The 20605-nt window shown below is 39.3% G+C and overlaps 1 protein-coding gene across 1 annotated transcript in view; it reads left to right on the forward strand.

The window, feature by feature from the left end:
* The window catches only part of SND1 (staphylococcal nuclease and tudor domain containing 1), a 486203-nt gene that overhangs the window by 22239 nt on the left and 443359 nt on the right, over positions 1-20605 (forward strand). The window contains exon 2 of the mRNA XM_053553506.1: positions 15441-15590. Within this exon, the coding sequence (XP_053409481.1) occupies positions 15441-15590 (150 nt within the window). The remainder of the gene's footprint in view (positions 1-15440; positions 15591-20605) is intronic.

Here is a 20605-nt window from a genome sequence, read left to right on the forward strand (position 1 = left end):
AATAAATTGTAATGAGTAGGTGAAATTGCAAGTTCATAATCTGAATAGTGAGGACCTTCTATATTTTTTTCTGAAATATTTGAGAGTTATCTATAGATAGGATATCCTGTTACCCTTTTATACTTCTTATTGTCCTGAAAACAAGGAAACAATAAAATCAGAAATTAACATGGCTATAATGCTTCCTTCAGATTTTTGCCATTAGCCCTGAAAGTGTAGGATCCAATCTCTTTAGTTTCCTTAAATTAGGAATAATTCTTCAGTCTTTCCTTGATTTTACTGAACCTGACATTTCCCAAGAGTTACTTTATAGAATGTGCTTCATTATAGATTTCTTGCTTCCTTATGATTAGATTTAAACTTGTGAATTTTGGCAGGAATACCACATGAATGAAGCTGTGTTCTCCTCAGTGCATTATCAGTGAGGCCATAGCATATCATTGTCCCATTACTGGTACCAATAAACTTTAATTTTTTGATTAGAATGGTGTCTATCTGGTTTTTCCAGTGTAATTTTAGTTAACAAGAATTTTTTTTTTTTTAGACAGAGTCTCACTGTGTCGCTCTGGGTAGAGTGCCATGGCGTTCCAGCTCACAGGAACCTCAAACTGTTGGACTTAAGCGATTCTCTTGCCTCAGACTCCCGAGTAGCTCCTGTCACAATGCCTGGCTGTTTTTTTTGTTGCAGTTGTCACTGTTGTCTGGCAGGCCCCCGGCCGGGTTCGAACCCGCCAGCCCCAGTATATGTGGCCAGCATCATAACCACTGAGCTACAGGCACCGAGCCAGTTCATAAGAATTTTATAGAATTGTCTCTTGCACATTTGTTCATTTATTTATTCACTGTATTATAATTGCTGCTATTAATTATTTTTGCTTTTCAGGTTGTCCCGGTTTGGCCAATGAGAGCTCTTATAAGCTGGCTTCTCTGACATTTTTCTATGTCCCTATTATTCTTTGACCACTTTCTTACTTTCTGACATAGCATGGTATTCCACGCTCATATTGTACTTTCCCTGCCCCAACTCTGGAATCTGCTGTTTCTGTAAGGAGCCTTGGATCTTATTAGCAGGGAAGAGTGTTTAGAAGCCAAAATCTGGGTACCAGGTATGCTCACTGCTACTAGAGCATTATAGTTTTTAGGCCCCCTCTTTCTTAGTTGATGGAGCTAGGAAGTATGTGTGTGAACATACATACATTTATCTGTTTCTGTTTTTATCTTTATATATTAAAAAGCAGGGAGTTACCTTTATTTACAACCCCACAGGATTTTTTTCCTAATCTTTCTGTATTTGTAATTCCACTCCAAGAAACCTAACTCTCAATATGATTTGCTCAGTTCCCCTGTGGGTTACCAGTTTCCTGCTTGCAGTAGGTGAATCCTCAGCTTCCAGTGACTTTACAGTACAGGGCTGCCCAACTCTTTCAGCAACAGTGCTGTACCACCCTGTGCTGACCAAGGGAAGGAGGGTTTGTTAGACCTCCTTTTTTGACCTGTTGGTAGCTTAAAGAGATGTGGCCATGTAAAAAAGTTCACCCTTTAAATAAAGACTGCATAGCACCATAGCAGAAACATAGTGTTTCTTTTGTTTTTGGAGAAAAGAAAAATACTTTGCTTTTAGGCTTTTTTTTCTTTGAAATATTTCCAACTTCCTGTTTAAACTTTTTGGAAGGCTTGAGCTGGGCTGTTTCTTCAAATTCCATGTACTTTTAGTATTTATCTGGAATTGAAATAAAGCACTTTAAAAAATTATCTCCAGTTTTTCTGTGGTTTATTTAATGTTTAAGAAACCTTCATTGTTTTTCTTAATTAAAACATGTTTCTGCATCGGGAGTTTATAAATTCACTCCTGTTGTATGTGTTTGATTCTTTTTCCAATATTCATCAGAATGTTGAATTTGGGAGTGGTGATCACTGTTAGGCCAGTGTTTCTTAGTGGCTGTTCAGAAGCAAACCTCAGTGTTGTATAGTATCTACATTTAGATATACATTCTAGACTTCTGGTTAATCTGACCTGGTATTATAATTGTTCAAGAAAATAATATGTAGTCATTAATCTCATTGAATGCTTTCGTTTGCTGTGCTATTCTTTCTTTACATTTTGTTTCCAGATTATAACACTGAAGGAGATTCAGAAATGTTTTCTTTCTGAAGGGAACATAGGAAGAGAAGAAAGAGCCCTGATCACTGCAGTAATTTTCCTTTACTTTAACAATCTGAGTATTTGACCCTAGTCATTTGGTAGAGGAGAACGTCCTCTCTGTAGTGATGTTCTTTTTATTCTCTGGAGTCAGTTCATTTTTACTTCTTACTCTGAAGGTTAACCCATGACTGTTAATCACTTTGAAAAATTTTCTTTTGACACCTAGGGTAGATTTCTCTGAAATGTCCCTTCACATTTGTCTGCTGTATGTGGCTTCCTTAGTTCTTCTTTCTTATTTTTGAGTAAATATGCCTTGATCTCCCAGATCCTTGGCAAGAACAGCTTATTCTATGACGGGAGAGAACTTGGCTTTGAAGAGGACTATTTTCCTGGAGATGGTCCTGGTACTGGTTTCTAGGAGAATAAGTTAGTTTCTTCATGGTAATGCTGAGATTATGAAGGCCTTTAAGCTACAGGGTTGGTAATGGCAAAGCTACATGATTGGTGGTGGCTTTCTGTGTTAAGTTACCAATATTTTGGCTCATGGTTCTTATATCATAGATTTAATATTTGCATGTTATAGGCAGTCCCTCAGGTTACAAATGAAATAAGTTCTGTAGGTTTGTTCTTAAGTTGGATTTGTATGTAAGTTGGAATAGGTTCATGCCTATAAAAATAGGATAAGTATGCTTGTCCTGCTTCCTGAGAGCATTGTTGTGTGCGTGGAGACCCATGTTCCCTTAACATTTTTAGAATTGCCTCCCAAGTTTTAGGCATGTCATTTAAAAATTTAATAACCCAGAGAAGATGGTAGTACTGTCTTCATTTGTAGATGAGGGAATATCACAGTGTTCAGAATGGTTTTCACCTGAGTTTGTGTTCAAACTCAAGACTGTCTGATTTCAGAGCTCATGGTCATTGCAGCACCCACACCATCTGAGACTATGATTGCCAAGATACTTAGTTAAGTATGAAGTTTGTTCAAATGTAAGAGATGATATTCAGTACCATTACCTCTGAGGATAAAGATTCTGAAATAGGCACTTAAACTTTTTTCTGGAAGAGTGGGTATCTTAACTGATAAATCATAGGTTTCTCCAAAAACTGATAGATTACAGGTTATCTATTAATTGTGGCTGAATTCAGTGGTGGTAGAATTTCTATGACTTTGATGCTTACTTTTTTTCTTTTTTTGGAGACAGAGTTTCTACCCCTGGGTAGAGTGCCATGGCATGATAGCTCAGAGCAACCTCAAACTCCTGGGCTCAAGAAACAGCAATCCTTTTGCCTCAGCCTCCTGAGTAGCTGGTACTACAGTCACCCACAACAACGTCTGGCTATATATACATACATACATACATACATACATATATATATATATATATATATATATATATATATATATATATTTTTTTTTTTTTTTTTTTAGAGATGGGGTCCTGCTCTTGCTCAAGCTGGTCTCCTGAGTTCAGGCAATACCTCAGCTTCCTAGAGTACTAGGATTACAGGCATGAGCCACCATTCTTGGACTTTGGTATTTACTTTTATACCCCCAGAGGAAATGTCCCATTTTTTCTATTGTACACACTCTTCTAATCTTTAGAGCACAGTTTGAGCCATTTCTTTATAATAGCCGCATTGGCTGTTATTTATTATGTCTTTGGGCTCTTGTTTAGGTTTCATAACAACTCTTAGGGATATTCTTATATATAGTAGAACCTCCACAGTTGACCACCTCCCAAATTGACCACCTCCTTAAGTTAACCTAATTTTCATAGAATGGACATGCACCATGTGTATGTATCAGTATAGTAGACCACCTCCACATGTTGACAAGTTTAATGCTGTCCTGTGGGTGGCCAACTTATAGAGGTTCTACTGTATTTAGTTTTCTAGGCGATGAAACAGGCTAATGGAGCCAATTGAGTAACTTTCCATAATTACTGCTGACATTGATTTGATTCTGAAGCTAAATTCTTTGATTACAAAAACAAGCAGTTTGTGTAACTTGAAGCGGTCCAGAATTTATTTTTGCCATTCACTTGCTAGACTAACATAAGACTAATTTTAATCTCATTCCCTTGTCATAATGCTTTCTATCAGAGGTTGACAAACTTACTCTGTAAAAGGCCAGGTAATAAATATTGGTTTTGCCAGCCATATGGTCTCTGTCACAACTACTCAATTCTAGTGTGAAAGCAGCCATAGACACTACATAAATGAATCAGCTTGGCATGTTCCAATAAAACTTTATTTATGGACACAAATTTGAATTTCATACTCTTTTCGCATGTTACATAATATTCCTTTGATATTTTTCTAAGTCTCTCAAAATGTAAAAAACATTTTTAGCTCATGGACTGTACAAAGATAGGTAGTAGGCTGAATTTGGCTAGTGGGCTATAGTTTGCCAATCCTACTATTTATCATTCTGAAGTTCTCTTTCATTATGTCTCCTTTTTAGATGTCTTGCAATATTGGGCTTGAAGTCCTTGCCTGCCTAGCAGATGGTAGTGTTTAATAAATGCTGGTTTGATTTGGGGCAGCCAGCTCAAGGAAGCTTTACTTGCTTAGTGATTTGGTCTCCAACACCTGCTCTACTGGCACATACAAATGGAGATTTTAATTGGAAAAAGATTTAATCAGTAGGTAACTTCAGATACCATTTTAACAGAGAAATAAGTTCCCAAATGCTCACTGGCATGGTGAGGTATCAGGATTGGGAAACTTCAGTTCCAGCCCTTCCTCCACTATCAATACCTTCTTATTTTAGGCAAAAGTTACTTTACATATCTTGCTTTCAGGTTTTTTAGCTATAAAATAAAAGAATTAGAGCCCAGATTAGATGTTCTCTTTATCTGACTTCTATATATGACTGTTTTGGTTCTGAGTTTTGCATTCTCTGTTTGTCTTGAATCATGTCACAAGTGGCTCAGCAGCAGCTTGGGTTTGTATCTGCTGGGTCTGCTAGTGTATCGAGGCCAGTGAAACCACAATGCTGTAAGCTCCTGGGCTTCCACTTCACTGGGTTTGAATGTTAGATTCTCTAATTTAGGTTTGATTCTTGTTCTTGCCAGAAAAGTAGGGGAAAAAAAGCTGGCCACGTTGGTGAGTATTCTGGGAAAGACCTCCCAGGCCATACAGCTTATATTCTTTCAGGATTGCTTGCTTTGTCTAAATGACTTTAATTTTCAAAAGATGATTCTTCCTGTGGAGCAACAGCCCTGATTGCCAGGAACTTTTTTTCCTGGTATACTTTTGGGTATTTTCTCCAATTGAGTTTCTCTTTAGTGATTTTTCCTTTTATTTAGATTCTTCAGATGATTTGCTTTATTGAAGTGGATCTCGTAGGACCAAACCTTCACCATCCCCTGATGGTATTTTTAGGTGTGAAAAATGTTTTGTCCAGAAGAAGTTCCTGGCCCACTTCTCTGCCACCCTGTCATAGAGCCCCCTACACATGCAGCCTTTGGGCTGTGGTAGTTGAAAACTTCTGGGTGGCACCATGGACCTTTATTGGCTCTCCTTCCTGCGTATTACGTGGAATACTTGTATGGTTTCTGAGAAAAAGCTTATATTGTTTCTGGCTATTTTCATCCTTTTTGGAGCTTTGTACATTTCACTGAAGTTCTGTCTCCTTCGTGTGGCTTCCTACCTAGTTGTATCTAGAGGACTTAAAGGTTTATTCTACAGCTTCTTGTGTGGTGAGTCACTAGGCTTTATTTTGGTTTTTAGTCATCTTCTTTTTTTTTCTTTCAATTTTTGTTAATATTGTTTAAGCATCCAATCCTCTTGCAAGAATGTAGAAATCTCTGTAGTGAAATATACATTTTATGTCCTCATGTTTTTGTACTTCCATATGGAGCTTTAAAACATTTTTTGTTTAAGACAATTCACATGCCATAAAATTCACTCACTGAATTTTAAGTATCTAATTCGGTGGTCTTTACTATATTCACACAACCACCACCACTAATTTCAGAACATTTTTTCATCTCAAAAGAAACCTGTACCCATTAGCAGTTACTCCCCATTCTCCCCCACCATCAGTTGCTGGGACTCACTATATTTTCTGTCTCTCTGGATCTGCCTGTTCCAGACATATCATATAAATGGAATCATTCAGTGTGTGGCCTCTTGTGCCTGGCTTCCTTCACTTAGCATGAAGTTTTCAAGGTTTATCCATGTTGTAGCATTAATCAGTACTTAATTTCCTTTTGTTTCTGGGTAGTATTCATCTTGTATGGATATATCACTTTTTTAACCATTCTCAGTTGATAAACATTGGGGTTGTTTTCTGTTTTTTTGGACTCTTACGAATAATGTTGTAATGAATATATGCCTAAGTTTTTGTGGGCACATATATTTTTATTTCTTTTAGGTTGATACCTAGGAATGGCTTGCTAGGTCATATGGTAACCCTGTGTTTAACTTTAGAAGAACTGCTAGACTGTTTTGCAAAGCACCTATACTACCACAATGTATGAGGGTTCCAATTCATCCATATCCTTGTCAACACTTGCTATATTATTTGTCTTATTGATTGTAGCCATCTTAGTGGTTATAAAGTGGTATGTCATTGTGGTTTTGAGTTGCATTACCCTGGTGACTGATGATGACCATCTTTTCACATGCTTATTGGCCATCTGTGTTTCTCATTTGGGTACTTGTCAACTAAACTCCTTTGCTCATTATTTTTTTTTTTTTGCAGTTTTGGGCCAGGGCCAGGTTTGAACCCACCACCTCCGGTATATGGGGCTGGTGCCCTACTCCTTTGAGCCACAGGTGCTGCCCCTTTTGCTCATTTTTAATTGGGTTGACTTTTTATTATGAGTTAACAATCGTTCTTTATTATTTGTACTAGATCCTTATCAGATTTGTGCTTTGTAATCTTTTTTAATAGTTTCCTGATAGTGTCCTTTAAAGCACAATGTTTTTAATTTTGATGAAGTCCAGTTTACCTTTTTTTGTTTCTTGTGGTTTTGGTGTCATATCTAAGAAATTATCACTTAACGCAAAGTCATGAAGATTTAAGCCTGTTTTCTTCAAATACTTCTGTGTTATGCTTTAATTCTTTTTTTTTTTTTTTTTGTAGAGACAGAGTCTCACTTTACCGCCCTCGGTAGAGTGCTGTGGCGTCATGGAACTCACAGCAACCTCCAGCTCTTGGGCTTAGGTGATTCTCTTGCCTCAGCCTCCCGAGTAGCTGGGACTACAGGCACCCGCCACAACGCTTGGCTATTTTTTTGTTGCAGTTTGGCCGGGGCTGGGTTTGAACCCGCCACCCTCGGTAAATGGGGCCGGCGCCCTACTCACTGAACCACAGGCGCCGCCCTATGCTTTAGTTCTTACATTTAGGTCTCTGGTCCTTTTTTGAGAAATTTGTTGTATAAAGTGTGAGGTAGAGGTCCAACTTCATTCTTTTGCATCTGGATGCATGTTATCCCAACCTGTTTTTGTTGAAAGGACTACTCTTTCTCCATTGAATTATCTCAAACTGCTTGTTGAAAATCATTTGGCTGTAATTGTATGAATTTGTTTTGGACTTTTTTGTAATAATCACCATCAGATGTCCTCCTTCATGGTTTATGTTTGTCCTTTGTGCTGATAATATTGCCATTACAGTCTACCTCTTGTGTATACCTTACTCACTAGATGTGCCCGTTAAGCCAGCGGGGCTGATAAGATGGCATTCTCAGGTCAAGATGATTTTTGCTTTGGGCTGGGAAACATACTGGCTTTAGTGACAAATTTCTGTTTTGTTTTTTTTTTTGAGACAGAACCTCAAGCTGTCACCCTGGGTAGAGTGCTGTGACATCACAGCTCACAGCAACCTCCAACTTCTGGGCTCAAGTAATTCTCTTGCCTCCACCTCCCAAGTAGTTGGAACTACAGGTGTCCGCCACAAAGCCTGGCTTTTTTTTTTTTTGCAGCCATCATTGTTTGGTGGGCCCAGGCTAGATTCGAATCTGCCAGCTCAGGTGTATGTGGCTGGTGCCTTAGCCGCTTGAGACACTGTTTTAAGAACAGTGTGGCTCGGTTTTTGTATAGAAGTTTTCTATCTTTTTGTATCGGTGACCTGGAAATAAAAGAGTTAAGCATACCAAATCGTTAATCAGAGTCTAGTGAAGATTTACTGTGGTGTTCCTGTTGCTGGGCAGCATTTTAGTGGCTGGCCAATATCGTGTTTCTCTGTAGGTAAATCTCCCAGTAAACCTATAAGTGGGTTTGAACAGTTTGAGTCCCCATTTTCCTTCTTGTCTGCCTTGTTTCAGCTTTTGTAACTGTCTGACTTATGCCCTGCAGCCAGATACTTTGAATCACACGATGTCCCTCTGCAACCTTTATTGGCAGAGCTGAGAAATGTCTAATCCATAACCTCAATCAAACTGACTCATTGTGACAGCTAGTTTCACAAACCTCCTGCTGTATCATGTAGTCCTATGATCGTTTTTCTAGAATGTCATTTTATTAATATAATTGGATAAAGCAATAACCATTTGACTTGCCTTCTATGCTCTATAAATTAGCAATTAAGTATAATTACTGCATCCATGAAAGTTTGCAACATGAATTAGTGCAGCTTTGGCAGACCAATTAGGGGTGACAGTTTCTTCTGAATCTTAATATTATTTTTCTGAAATTAAAATTTCAACAATATATTTTTGATAAACAATATATTTTACTTGTATGTGATGTTTATTGTTTTTCCCTCTCTCCCCAGTAGAATGTCAGCTCCCTGAGAGTAGAAATTTTTATCTGTTTTATTTCATTGAAATATATTGGTTGCCTTGAACAATACCAAACACATAGTTGGCACTCAGTAAGTTTGTATTGATTTAACAAATGAACAAATGAATCACTTGATGAAAATTATAAAAATAGTCTGGTTTAGGCTGGGCACCCATAGCACAGTATTTATGGCACCAGCCACATACACCGAAGTTGGCGGGTTTGAACCCAGGCCAGGCCAGCAATGACAACTGCAGCAAAAAAAAAGCCAGGTATTGTGATGGGTGCCAATAGTCCCAGCTACTTGGGAGGCTGAGGCAAGAGAATCGCTTAAGCCCAAAGAGTTTTAGGTTGCTGTGAGCTGTGACACCACAGCACTCTACCAAGGGCAACATAGTGAGACTCTGTCTCAAAAAAAAAAGTCCAGTTTAGATGGAATGTCTTTTGGAGAGGAAAACTGACTTGTTTTGGTGCCATATGTGATATAAGTTGTCTAACATAGACTCCTGGCTTTTTTCTTATTTTACTTGAATATTTTAAGTATTTTTCCTTCAGAAGGTACTTTTTCTTGGCTTTATTTCATGGAGAACCTTAGTTATGGGAAGGTCGTTAAAATATTTTAATTTTAATTTTTACATACACATGTGTTAATTAGGTTTTTATTTTTTTGCCTTTACAAAATTAAAAAGACTTAAAATTTAATAGCAATAACAATGTTTAAGATAAGGATTAGAAACAAAAACCTTGTAAAGAACAAACGAACATAAATACATTCAGAAAAGGAATTAGACAATTTCTACATCGAAATATTAAGCAATAATAATAATGCAAAGAAAGTAACATTCACATTGTCAAATAAGAGTATGTCTATTATAGAATGCTTTGACTCTGAGATTCAGTATGGAGTCATCAGTTAACTTCTTATTTTTTTTAAGTATCAAAAAATAGACAACTAATATTTATAAATAAAAAGTAAAAGATAATTTCAAAAAACAGATCATGCTAAATCTTATAGACAATAGAAAAAAGAAGAAATACATCACGATCATTCTACTTGATCTGGGTACACCTGATATTAAAGTTGGAGAAAATATATTATTTTAAAGGAGAAATTACAAACATATGTCACTCATAAATGAGGATACAATATCCTAAACAACATATCAACGTGTTGAGTTAAAAATTAATGTTTAAGTAATATACTTTGGTCAAAATTGAAACCGATTTATGTGAAAATTAGTCACTATTTTCTTTTTTTTTTATTGTTGCGGATTCATTGAGGGTACAATAAGCCAGGTTACACTGATTGCATTTGTTAGGTAAAGTCCCTCTTGCAATCATGTCTTGCCCCCAAAAGGTGTGTCACACGCCAAGACTCCACCCCCTCCCTCCTTCCCTCTCTCTGCTCTTCCTTTCCCCACCCCTCCTTCTTTCTCTCTCTCCTCTCCCCCCCACTGTGACCTTAATTGTGATTAATTGTCCTCATATCAAAATTGAGTACATAGGATTCATGCTTCTCCATTCTTGTGATGCTTTACTAAGAATAATGTCTTCCACTTCCATCCAGGTTAATATGAAGGATGTAAAGTCTCCATTTTTTTAAATGTCTGAATAGTATTCCATGGTGTACATATACCACAGCTTGTTTTTTTTTTTTTTTTTAGAGACAGAGTCTCACTTTATGGCCCTCGGTAGAGTGCCGTGGCCTCACACAGCTCACAGCAACCTCCAACTCCTGGGCTTAAGGCGATTCTCTTGCCTCAGCCTCCCGAGTAGCTGGGACTACAGGCGCCCGCCACAACGCCCGGCTATTTTTTGGTTGCAGTTTGGCCGGGGCCAGGTTTGAACCCGCCACCCTTGGTATATGGGGCTGGTGCCTTACCGACTGAGTCATAGGCGCCGCCCTACCACAGCTTGTTAATCCATTCCAGGGTTGGTGGGCATTAGGCTGTTTCTACATTTTGGCAATTGTAAATTGTGCTGCAATAAACAGTCTAGTACAAGTGTCCTTGTGATAAAAGGATTTTTTTCCTTCTGGGTAGATGCCCAGTAATGGGATTGCAGGATCAAATGGGAGGTCTAGCTTGAGTGCTTTGAGGTTTCTCCATACTTCCTTCCAAAAAGGTTGTACAAGTTTGCAGTCCCACCAGCAGTGTAAAAGTGTTCCCTTCTCTCCACATCCACGCCAGCATCTGCAGTTTTGAGATTTTGTGATGTGGGCCATTCTCACTGGGGTTAGATGGTATCTCAGGATGGTTTTGATTTGCATTTCTCTAATAGATAGGGATGATGAACATTTTTTCATATGTTTGTTAGCCATTCGTCTGTCTTCTTTAGAGACATGTCTCTTGCCCATTGATGTATGGGATTGTTGGCTATTTTCGTGTGGATTAATTTGAGTTCTCTATAGATCCTAGTTATCAAACTTTTGTCTGATTCAAAATATGCAAATATCCTTTCCCATTGTGTAGGTTGTCTATTTGCTTTGGTTGTTGTCTCCTTAGCTGTACAGAAGCTTTTCAGTTTAATTAAGTCCCATTTGTTTATTTTTAATTAGTCACTATTTTCTTTTCTTTTCTTGTTCTTTTTTTTCTTCTTTTCCTTTTCCTCAGCCCTTCCCTCCTGCTCTCCCCTTAGCCCTTCTCTGTCTGCTCTCCCCTTTCCCTATGCCCCACCGTGTCATTAATTGTCATTAATTGTCTTCAAATCAAAATTGAGTACATAGGATTCATACTTCTCCACTCCTGTGATGCTTCACTAAGAATAATGTGTTCCACCTCCATCCAGGTTAGTATAAATGGCTGAATAATATTCCATCATGTACATATACCACAGCTTACCGATCCATTCCTGGATTGAAGGACATTTAGGTTGTTTCCACATTTTGGCAATTGTAACCATTAAAATATTTTTATTAAGGTAAAAACTTGAGTGAAGACTGTTGGCAGGTTAAACAGGCGGGAAAAGTTTAACAGTGCTTTAGAAGATGGAATGGAGATAGTGAAAAGGTGTGGTTAGTGTGCTTTGAATGATTTCAGTTCCTATGAACAGCAGGAAGGAAACTCATTCTTCCCTGATAGAAATATGTCTGTTGCTTTGATAATCATTGACAGACACTATCTTTTCCCACTTTACCACCAAGGCAGTGACTAGATAAGGGAAAGAGAGTTTCAGAGGAAAGATGTATACATACCAGGCTTTTCCTCCTGAAGGAATAGGAATAAGCAACACCTGCTCCAGTGAATCTGTTCTTGTTCAGGAGTTTGAATTAGTTGACTGCTGCTTGCGTTTGTATAGTCAATAGTATAAAGCTATAGAGCAGTGAAGAAAGTATAAATTATCTCTATAACAGTTTAATTCAAGCATTGACTGTTCTCTAAATGGCATTTTGGATGCAGTAATGCAAAGATGTTCTGACAGCAGTCTTTAAAATCCCATTTGGGGAGAGAGAGGGCGAATATAAGGAGTTTTGCACAATGAACTAAGTATAAGTTATGTGCCAAAGCCCTTAAAGGGACAAGGATGATTGTTGTCGACCCATTGCCCCAAGGGCTCTATTAATAGTTTACTAGGCAGAGACATTAGAAGCCATACTCATTTAGAGGTGAAAGGGGCTCTTCTTATCAGTCACTGTGTTCTTGAGTTTTTCAGTAACATTAGTCAGACTTGAGGCACAAAGATGGTTTCCTAGCCTGGATCAGTGCTTATTTATCAGGGTTTACTTTGGTCATCCAAGGTAAATAGGAGTTTTCGTGTAAATGGGCCTTTGCCGTTCCAATTGTACATTATTACCAAGAGATTTTCTGGAGTGCTTTATTACTTTTTGTGAAAACTTGACTAAGGTTGAGGTGCAGGCCCTGAGACAGGTGATGTGATTTGTATGCTGTATCTAACTTGGCTCTCCTCAGCCCCACTTGGCATCTGTGCGTGGATGGTTTTACGTGCAGGTATTCTCCACTGTGCTATTCTCGCTGTGTGTTTTGTTTTCGTCATTTGTGAGGAGGAGTTGTCTATAAATGAGTCAGATCCAAGCTCTTTTCTTTTCCTAGGCTTTCTCATTCAGGAACTTCAAGCCTTCTCTGCCCTATTTTTTGGCTGGTTTGTTTGAGAGCTTATTTTAGAGTTCCCTGAAATGATGGCCAGGGTGTGGGTTCTTAAGACAGACATTGAACAAAGCCTTTTGGTGGAAGTTTCAGAGTCTAATTGCTGATCAGAAAAGGTAAAAATGAAAAGCACACCTTTAAACTGGATTAGGAAGACAGTCTTTGGGTGTGTTGTCATAGTGTAGCCAGGGAGAAGCAATTTAGGCCTACATCTGTTTGCTTGGGGTACTGAGGGTGATTAGAAATTAATCTGACCACTAATTTTTAAGAACTAGGATGTGGCATACTTGTTTGATAGAATTTTCATTAAAATAAAAGAGCAGGTAAAGGAATTTTTGTGTATTAATACAATGGAATTCTCTATAGCTGTGAAAAAATGAATAAACTGCAGATAGAATATCCCTTATCTGAAATACTCAGAGTTGTAAATGTTTCAGATTTGGAATTTGTTTTACATTTTGTAATCTTTCCATTGTACTTACTAGTTAAGCATCCCTAATTCAAAAATCCAAAATCTGACATGCTCCAATGAACATTTCTTTTGAGTCTTAGGTCAGTGCTCAAAGAGTTTTGAATTTTGGAGCATTTCAGGTTTTCACATTTGGAATGCTTAGCTTCTGTAGTTTCTTATCAACATGGATGAGTTTCACCAAACAAGATATGAGATGAGCAAAAGAAGCAAGTTGTTGGTGGGCACATGCAGCAGACTTAATTTAAATAATGTTTAGAAATAGGGAAAATAAAACCACATTGCTTAGGGATGAACTGTACAGAACGAAAAACAAGAGAGGGATTATGACACGGTCAGGATAGTGGTGGGAATCTTTAAGAGGGTCTATTTAGAGAGGGGCCTAAAGGGAAAGGTAATGGCAGTGTTGTAGTTCTTAACTTGGTTGGTATTTATTACTTTCCTTATTCTTTAACTTATACATATGGGTTTAAATGCACTTCTGTATTTACATTAATATGTCACAATTTAAAGCATTAGTTAAGATGGAGAGGTGAGGAAGAAATGTCCACCAAGTGTGAAAGTGGATATATAGGAGTGACTTCCTTCATACTCCTTTCTCTTTTACTTCAAAAGGATGATTCCTTTACAGAGAACTCTAGGGTCTTGTTTGAGAAATTTTCTATATATTGACACAAGCCTCCAACCTTCTATCCGCTAAACCTTTTCAGCAGCTATTTTTTACTTCTTGGTCTTGTTTTTTTGTTTTGTTTTAATAGACAGAGTCTAGCTGTTGCCCAGGCTGGAGTGAAGGGGCTGTTCACAAGTGTGATCCTAGTGCCTCAAATTTCTGGCCTCAGGCAATCTTCCTGTTCTAACTTCCTCAGTAGGTGGGACTACAGGTGGATGTCAGGGTGCCCAGTGGGTATTTCTTATTTTGAAGTGTGGAATTGAGTTTTTCAGATCTCATGAAGTCAGTGTTTGAAAACCCCCTCACCCCTGCCCCCATCAACCTGTTTGTTACATCGTGCCCCTCTGAACAAAGATAATGTGAATATCTTAGGTCATTTGGGTTATTTTTTTTATAGGCCTCTTTGCCCCTTTTCTCATTTGAAATCTTCCTTTCTTCTCTCCTACAAATATTTAAAAGTTAAATGCCCATGGGCTTCAGAGTTCTTCATAGTTGCAAGTGGACACTATGCCTGGTACATTTGATTAGTGAAATGAAAGGAACTGCTGCGGTTGGGAACCCAAAGGTGCTTCTGTTTCAGTCTTTCAGGGCATGGGTTTTCTAGATTATTTCTGTAATTTCTGTCTTGACCTCGACTGTTAAGAGCTGTCTGCACTGTCTACAAGGGAAGTATGAACTCTGGATTACTGTTTCCTTGTTAGCCTTGGGCATGATTATTTTCTCCTGGATGGTATGTGGGGTCTTCTTTGAGCTTCCCCCCTTTTAAGTATTCCATTGTTTGTTTCCATCCCAGAATGGAAAGTATGGCTAAAGATACTATTTTTTTTTTAATCATTTTTTTTGTAGAGATGAGGTTTTACTGTGTTGCCCAGACTAGTCTCAAGCTCTTGGCTTCAAACAGTCCTTCTGCCTTGGCCTCCCAAAGTGCTGGAATTGTAGGCATGAGCCACCATGCCTGGCCTGAGATAATAACTTTTTAATAATTGAAAGGAACACAAGTGGTGTTTGCTAGGATGAAATTGAAAGGTCATTTGTCTCCATGTCTCACATGCCTTTTCACCTCAGTCTTGTTTATTTTATGACTTTCCTATTGTTTAATTCCTACTGGTATTTCTGGGTCCATCAATTCAGAATATGAGCCAAGGCTTAATGTAGGTATTTCACTTACATTAAGTGAAATTAATAGCAGTGGTAGTCATTTAGTGATTTGACAAATACTGAGTGCCTCTAATGTTGCTCTAGATACAGGATACAGGAGTGGACAACCTATATTATGGCGGTATTATCTTTAGCACTAATTATCTCATTTTTTCTTCCACTTAGGTCCTGTCAGGGTGTGCCATCATTGTCCGAGGGCAGCCTCGTGGTGGACCTCCTCCTGAGCGGCAGATCAACCTCAGCAACATTCGTGCTGGAAATCTGGCCCGCCGGGCCGCTGCCACACAACCTGATGCAAAAGACACCCCTGATGAGGTACGATGTGCTTCCTGAGGCTGTTGACCTAAGTAATAGACTACTCTCTTCCGTCACTGGTGCAGTTTTAATGTGTTCTTTTGCTGTGTATTTTGAGTATTTTTGTGTCATCAGACTGATGGATCTACCCACAGCGGCTTCCATCTGTTGTTTATACATTTTCTACCTTTAGCAGCAATTGCAGTCTTGGAGTTTTTTCTATTACCCTTTCCCATAGGCTTAGGTTTGTCATATTTTCACTACTCCTTGTCTTGGAATATGTTAGGAACATTTTCTTGGTAGTCTCAGCCATTTAAAGTCACCATTGGTTATGACAGAGCTCTCTTATTAATTTATTTTTGAATTCTTTATTCATTGCTCAAAATTCAGAAGGTTATACAGTGAAAACTCGGGTACTTCCCTCAGAGATAAGTGATGTTATTAGGGTCTTGTGTCTCCTTTCAGAGATCTTTAATGCTTATAAGAGCAGCCACTCTGTTTTTTATAAGTGATAACATACTGTGAACGCTGGATTCATACTTTATTACAAATTTTTTATTTTTTTGTAGAGACAGGGTCTCACTCTATGGCTCTTGGTAGAGTGCCGTGGCCTCACACAGCCCACAGCAACCTCCAACTCCTGGGCCTAAGCGATTCTCTTGCCTCAGCCTCCTGAGTAGCTGGGACTACAGGCGCCCGCCACAATGCCCGGCTATTTTTTGGTTGCAGTTTGGCCGGGGCCGGGTTTGAACCCATCACCCTCGGTATATGGGGCTGGCGCCCCACCGACTGAGCCACAGGCGCTGCCCTTTATTACAAATTTTTAACCTGGGATTCATATACCTGAAAGGCATCTGTGAACCCCAAGAAATTGCAAAATTTTGTGCAAATCTGAATTTTTTTTTTTTTTTTGAGACAGAGCCTCAAGCTGTTGCCCTGGGTAGAGTACCATGGCATCACAGCTCACAGCAACCTCAAACTCCTGGGCTCAAGCACTTCTCTTGCCTTTGCCTTCCAAGTAGCTGGGACTACAGGCACCCGCCATAACGCCCAGCTATTTTTTTGGTTGCAGCCGTCATTGTTGTTTGGCGGGGCCAGGCTGGATTTGAACCCACCAGCTCAGGTGTATGTGGCTGGCGCCTTAGCCGTTTGAGCCACAGGCGCCGAGCCACAAATCTGAATTTTTTAAATTTTCTTTTTTTTTTTTTTTTTTTTTTTTTTGGCCGGGGCTGGGTTTGAACCCGCCACCTCTGGCATATGGGACCAGCGCCCTACTCCTTGAGCCACAGGCGCTGCCCTCAAATCTGAATTTTTTAAGAGAGGAAGTTGTTATCAGTTTCTTTTTCTTTCTCTCTCTCTTTTTTTTTTTTTTTTTTTGAGATGGATGTTATCCTGGATAGAGTGCTGTGGCATCACAGCTCATAGCAACCTCTAACTCTTGGGCTTAAATGATTGTCTTGCTTCAGCCTCCCAAGTAGCTGGACTACAGGTGCCTGCCATAACGCCTGGCTATTTTTTTGTTGAAGTTGTTGTTTAGCCGGCCTGGGCCAGGTTCGAACCCGCCAGCCTTGGGGTATGTGGCTGGTGCCGTAGCCTCTAGCACTGAGCTTTGTTATCAATTTTTTTTTTTTTTTTTTTTTTTTTTGTAGAGACAGAGTCTCACTTTACTGCCCTCAGTAGAGTGCCATGGTAGAGAGCTCACAGCAACCTCCAACTCCTGGGCTTAGGCTATTCTCTTGCCTCAGCCTCCCGAGTAGCTGGGACTACAGGTGCCCGCCACAATGCCCAGCTGTTTTTTGTTGCACTTTGGCCGGGGCTGGGTTTGAACCCGCCACCCTCGGTATATGGGGTCTGCGCCCTACTCACTGAGCCACAGGTGCCACCCTGTTATCAATTTTTTAAGGCCAACTTGTGGCTGGAGTAGTTCAAAACTACTGTGTTATGATGAATTGAGAATCTGAGCTTCTTTCATCATTTCTCCATGCTCCGTCCCCACCCTGGCCTCTCTGTCTTCATTGAGGTCTGCTTTGATTCTTTTAAGTTACTGCCGACTGAGGCAGCTGCTGTGAGTACCAACTAGGCATCGTTAGGCTTCTTGGCTCCTGTGGCTCCTCTACAATTGGAAAACATTGGTACTTGGCTCTCCTTTAGTAATACTTTGGCTGTCAGAAATGAAGTTTCTGGATTGTAATTTTTTGTTCTCTGCTCCAACTTAATGAGATTGAGCAGGTTGGCCCCTCAGCTTTCTTAAGCTATTACCTTCCACAGAGTGAAGAAGAAAAGGCCAGAGTTCATGGGGTTTGTATTTATGGAAAGCATTTAGTTTCTTTCATCTATAATAAAGGATATTGTCAGAATTAGGACGATAGTGAAGCAATGTAATAGATAGTAGAACTAGAGAAAAATCACCCACAGTTCTGCTATAAACAGCAATCAGACTAAATAGATTAAAATCAGTTCTTTCAAGGGTGGCGCCTGTGGCTCAGTGGGTAGGGTGCCAGCCCCATATACTGAGGGTGCCAGGTTCAAACCCAGCCCCGGTCAAACTGCAACAACAATAACAAAAAATAGCCGGTGTTGTGGCGGGTGCCTGTAGTCCCAGCTACTCGGGAGGCTGAGGCAAGAGAATCGCCTAAGCCCAGGAGTTAGAGGTTGCTGTGAGCTGTGTGACGCCACGGCACTCTACCGAGGGCAATAAAGTGAGACTCTGTCTCTACAAAAAAAAAAAAAATCATTTCTTTTTCACTGGTCTTCCTTTTGTGACTGTAAGTATTGGAAATAATAATGTATACCCCAGGGTATGTTTAGTCAGGATTAAACCAGATGACATGAAATACTTAGTGTGCGCTTATAAAGTACTTAATAAATTATCAGTTGTGGTAGTCACTGCTGCTGCTTGTTAACTCCTGGTACTGTTAGATTAAGCACTGAAGATTAAATCTCTTTCAGTATTTTTCAGACTTTGGGTACTAACCAAAGAACTAGCATTTTGAGTAGTTCTTTTCAGTTGCATGATATGTAACAGCTTGACTATTTCTGAGAGAAGAGTGTTGACATTTCTTGGAGCTGATCAAATTCATTTTCCTAGATGTAAGAAGAAGTGGAGCCACTAAGAAAAATGGTTGGATTTTAATTTCCTGCTTTGTGGATGAGAACTTTGGGCAGACAAATACAAAGCCATTTGGAATTTTTTCTAAAATAACACAACTGTATCCACATTAACAGGACAATGAAATTTTATTAGAATTTTCCTAGGTGAACAGATACTATGCCATCTGATTCTAGCATTACATTACAGCTTCATGTATTTATACAGTCTGGTGCTTTTTGTCTCTTCCAGAGCAACTCAGTTTCTCCTAGTAACTCTTCAAAGATCCCTGTGAGCTGATGTACTTGGATAGCTAGAGATTCATCCTTTCTTAGCCCATAGTTACTATTTCTCTTTCCTAATAATCTGATCTCTCCTTCCCCTGCTGTGATCTGGTTTTCTTCCTACTGTGTCCTGAAAGCTGCTCTGACGCAAGTTACCAATAATGCTAACTGAGTCTCAAACCTGATTCTGGCACTCTCTACCAGCCCCCACACCAGCATCCAGGCCTTTATCAAGACCTAGAGATTCTGCCTCCTCAAAAGTTCTCTTATCCATCCTTGACATTTCAATAATACTGCTATTGTTCTTTGTTCAAGTCTGATAAGGTGCTTACAATGTTGAAATAATAGTCTCTTTGCCTTCGTTTTCTTTCCCTCTAATCCTTTCTCCATATGTTCCCAAATCTTTTTGAAACCTAATTTCATTTATTCCCTTGTTCAGTGTTATTCCCAGACTCTTCAGTGATTCTTCATATTCCAGACATTTTAGTGATTCCTCATTATTTCTGTGACAAATCTAAATGCCTTAGCCTGAGATACAAGCCCATTTGTGATTTGACTTTTAGATTTCTCTTACTGAGCCCCCTCTGCAATGCTAAGCCCCAGCCATGCTGCAATACTTAGGTCTTCTCACAGGCCCGTTGAGTTCTGCCTCCTCGTGCTGCTCTCTCCATTAGGAGTTCCTTTCCCACCTGTTTGGCCTGGTACACACCTGCTGTCTTTTAAGATTCAACCACTTGAGAAGTCAGACCTGACATTTCCTTTCATCATGCCGTCTTTATGTTGTCATAGCATTCACACCATTCATTTCTTGTTTGTGTATCTTTTGCTACTAGATTGTGAGCTCTTCAAAGGAAGTATCCCTTTCTCTCATCTCCAGGTCCTTGTGCCTGATCAATACCTAACAAAGTGAAAAATGTTTAATTGAATAATGAGGAAAAGAACTTAAGTGTCTCCTTTTGGGGAATGGGGGTCAATGGAATGTGCAATGTGGCACTACTTTCTCTCTCCAGCTTTCTATTGCTTTGGAGCATGTTGTCTAGTTTTTTTATATTCAAAAAAAATCAAGGACATTGTTCCCTTTGTATCAGTGTCCCTAATATCACATTTGATTATTCATTGTTTTCTCTTATGGTATCTTCTTTCAAAGAAACTAAGATTTCTTCTAAGTCTTATGGAAATGAAAGCAGCTCCACTGTATGTCCCCGCCATCCCTGCCCTGTTCCAGGCTAATCCCCAGTGTTGCCTGGCTACTCCAGGCAGCTTAGATACTGCATTGGTGGGCACTGTGGGAATTGTATATTTATTTCCCGCAGATTTATTGAGCTCCTGCTGTGAAGGTATATGTTAGTTTCATGAGAAATATAATAATGACTGTCACAGTCCCATGTTCATTGTGCTTTTGAGGACTGGGGTGATGGGGGAAGAGATTGCAGAGCAGGGTTATCAGGTATGGGTCAGATGGTACAGTGGACAGTCAGAGAAGGAGGGGCAAGAAGTATTGACATTGGGCTGTGTGTAAGAATAACTAGCTTTAGGGTTTTATATTGTCTGGTGTTTATTCTTGTCCCAGTAGTTGTAGGAGTCTACCTGATCAAAGAGAAGATTGGAATGAAAAGTTCTCTTTCATTGTGGTAGACATCACAACTTTGCTAGGGTCCTGGAGT

Source organism: Nycticebus coucang, chromosome 11 (assembly GCF_027406575.1).
Source record: "Nycticebus coucang isolate mNycCou1 chromosome 11, mNycCou1.pri, whole genome shotgun sequence".
In the NCBI taxonomy this organism is placed as follows: domain Eukaryota; kingdom Metazoa; phylum Chordata; class Mammalia; order Primates; family Lorisidae; genus Nycticebus; species Nycticebus coucang.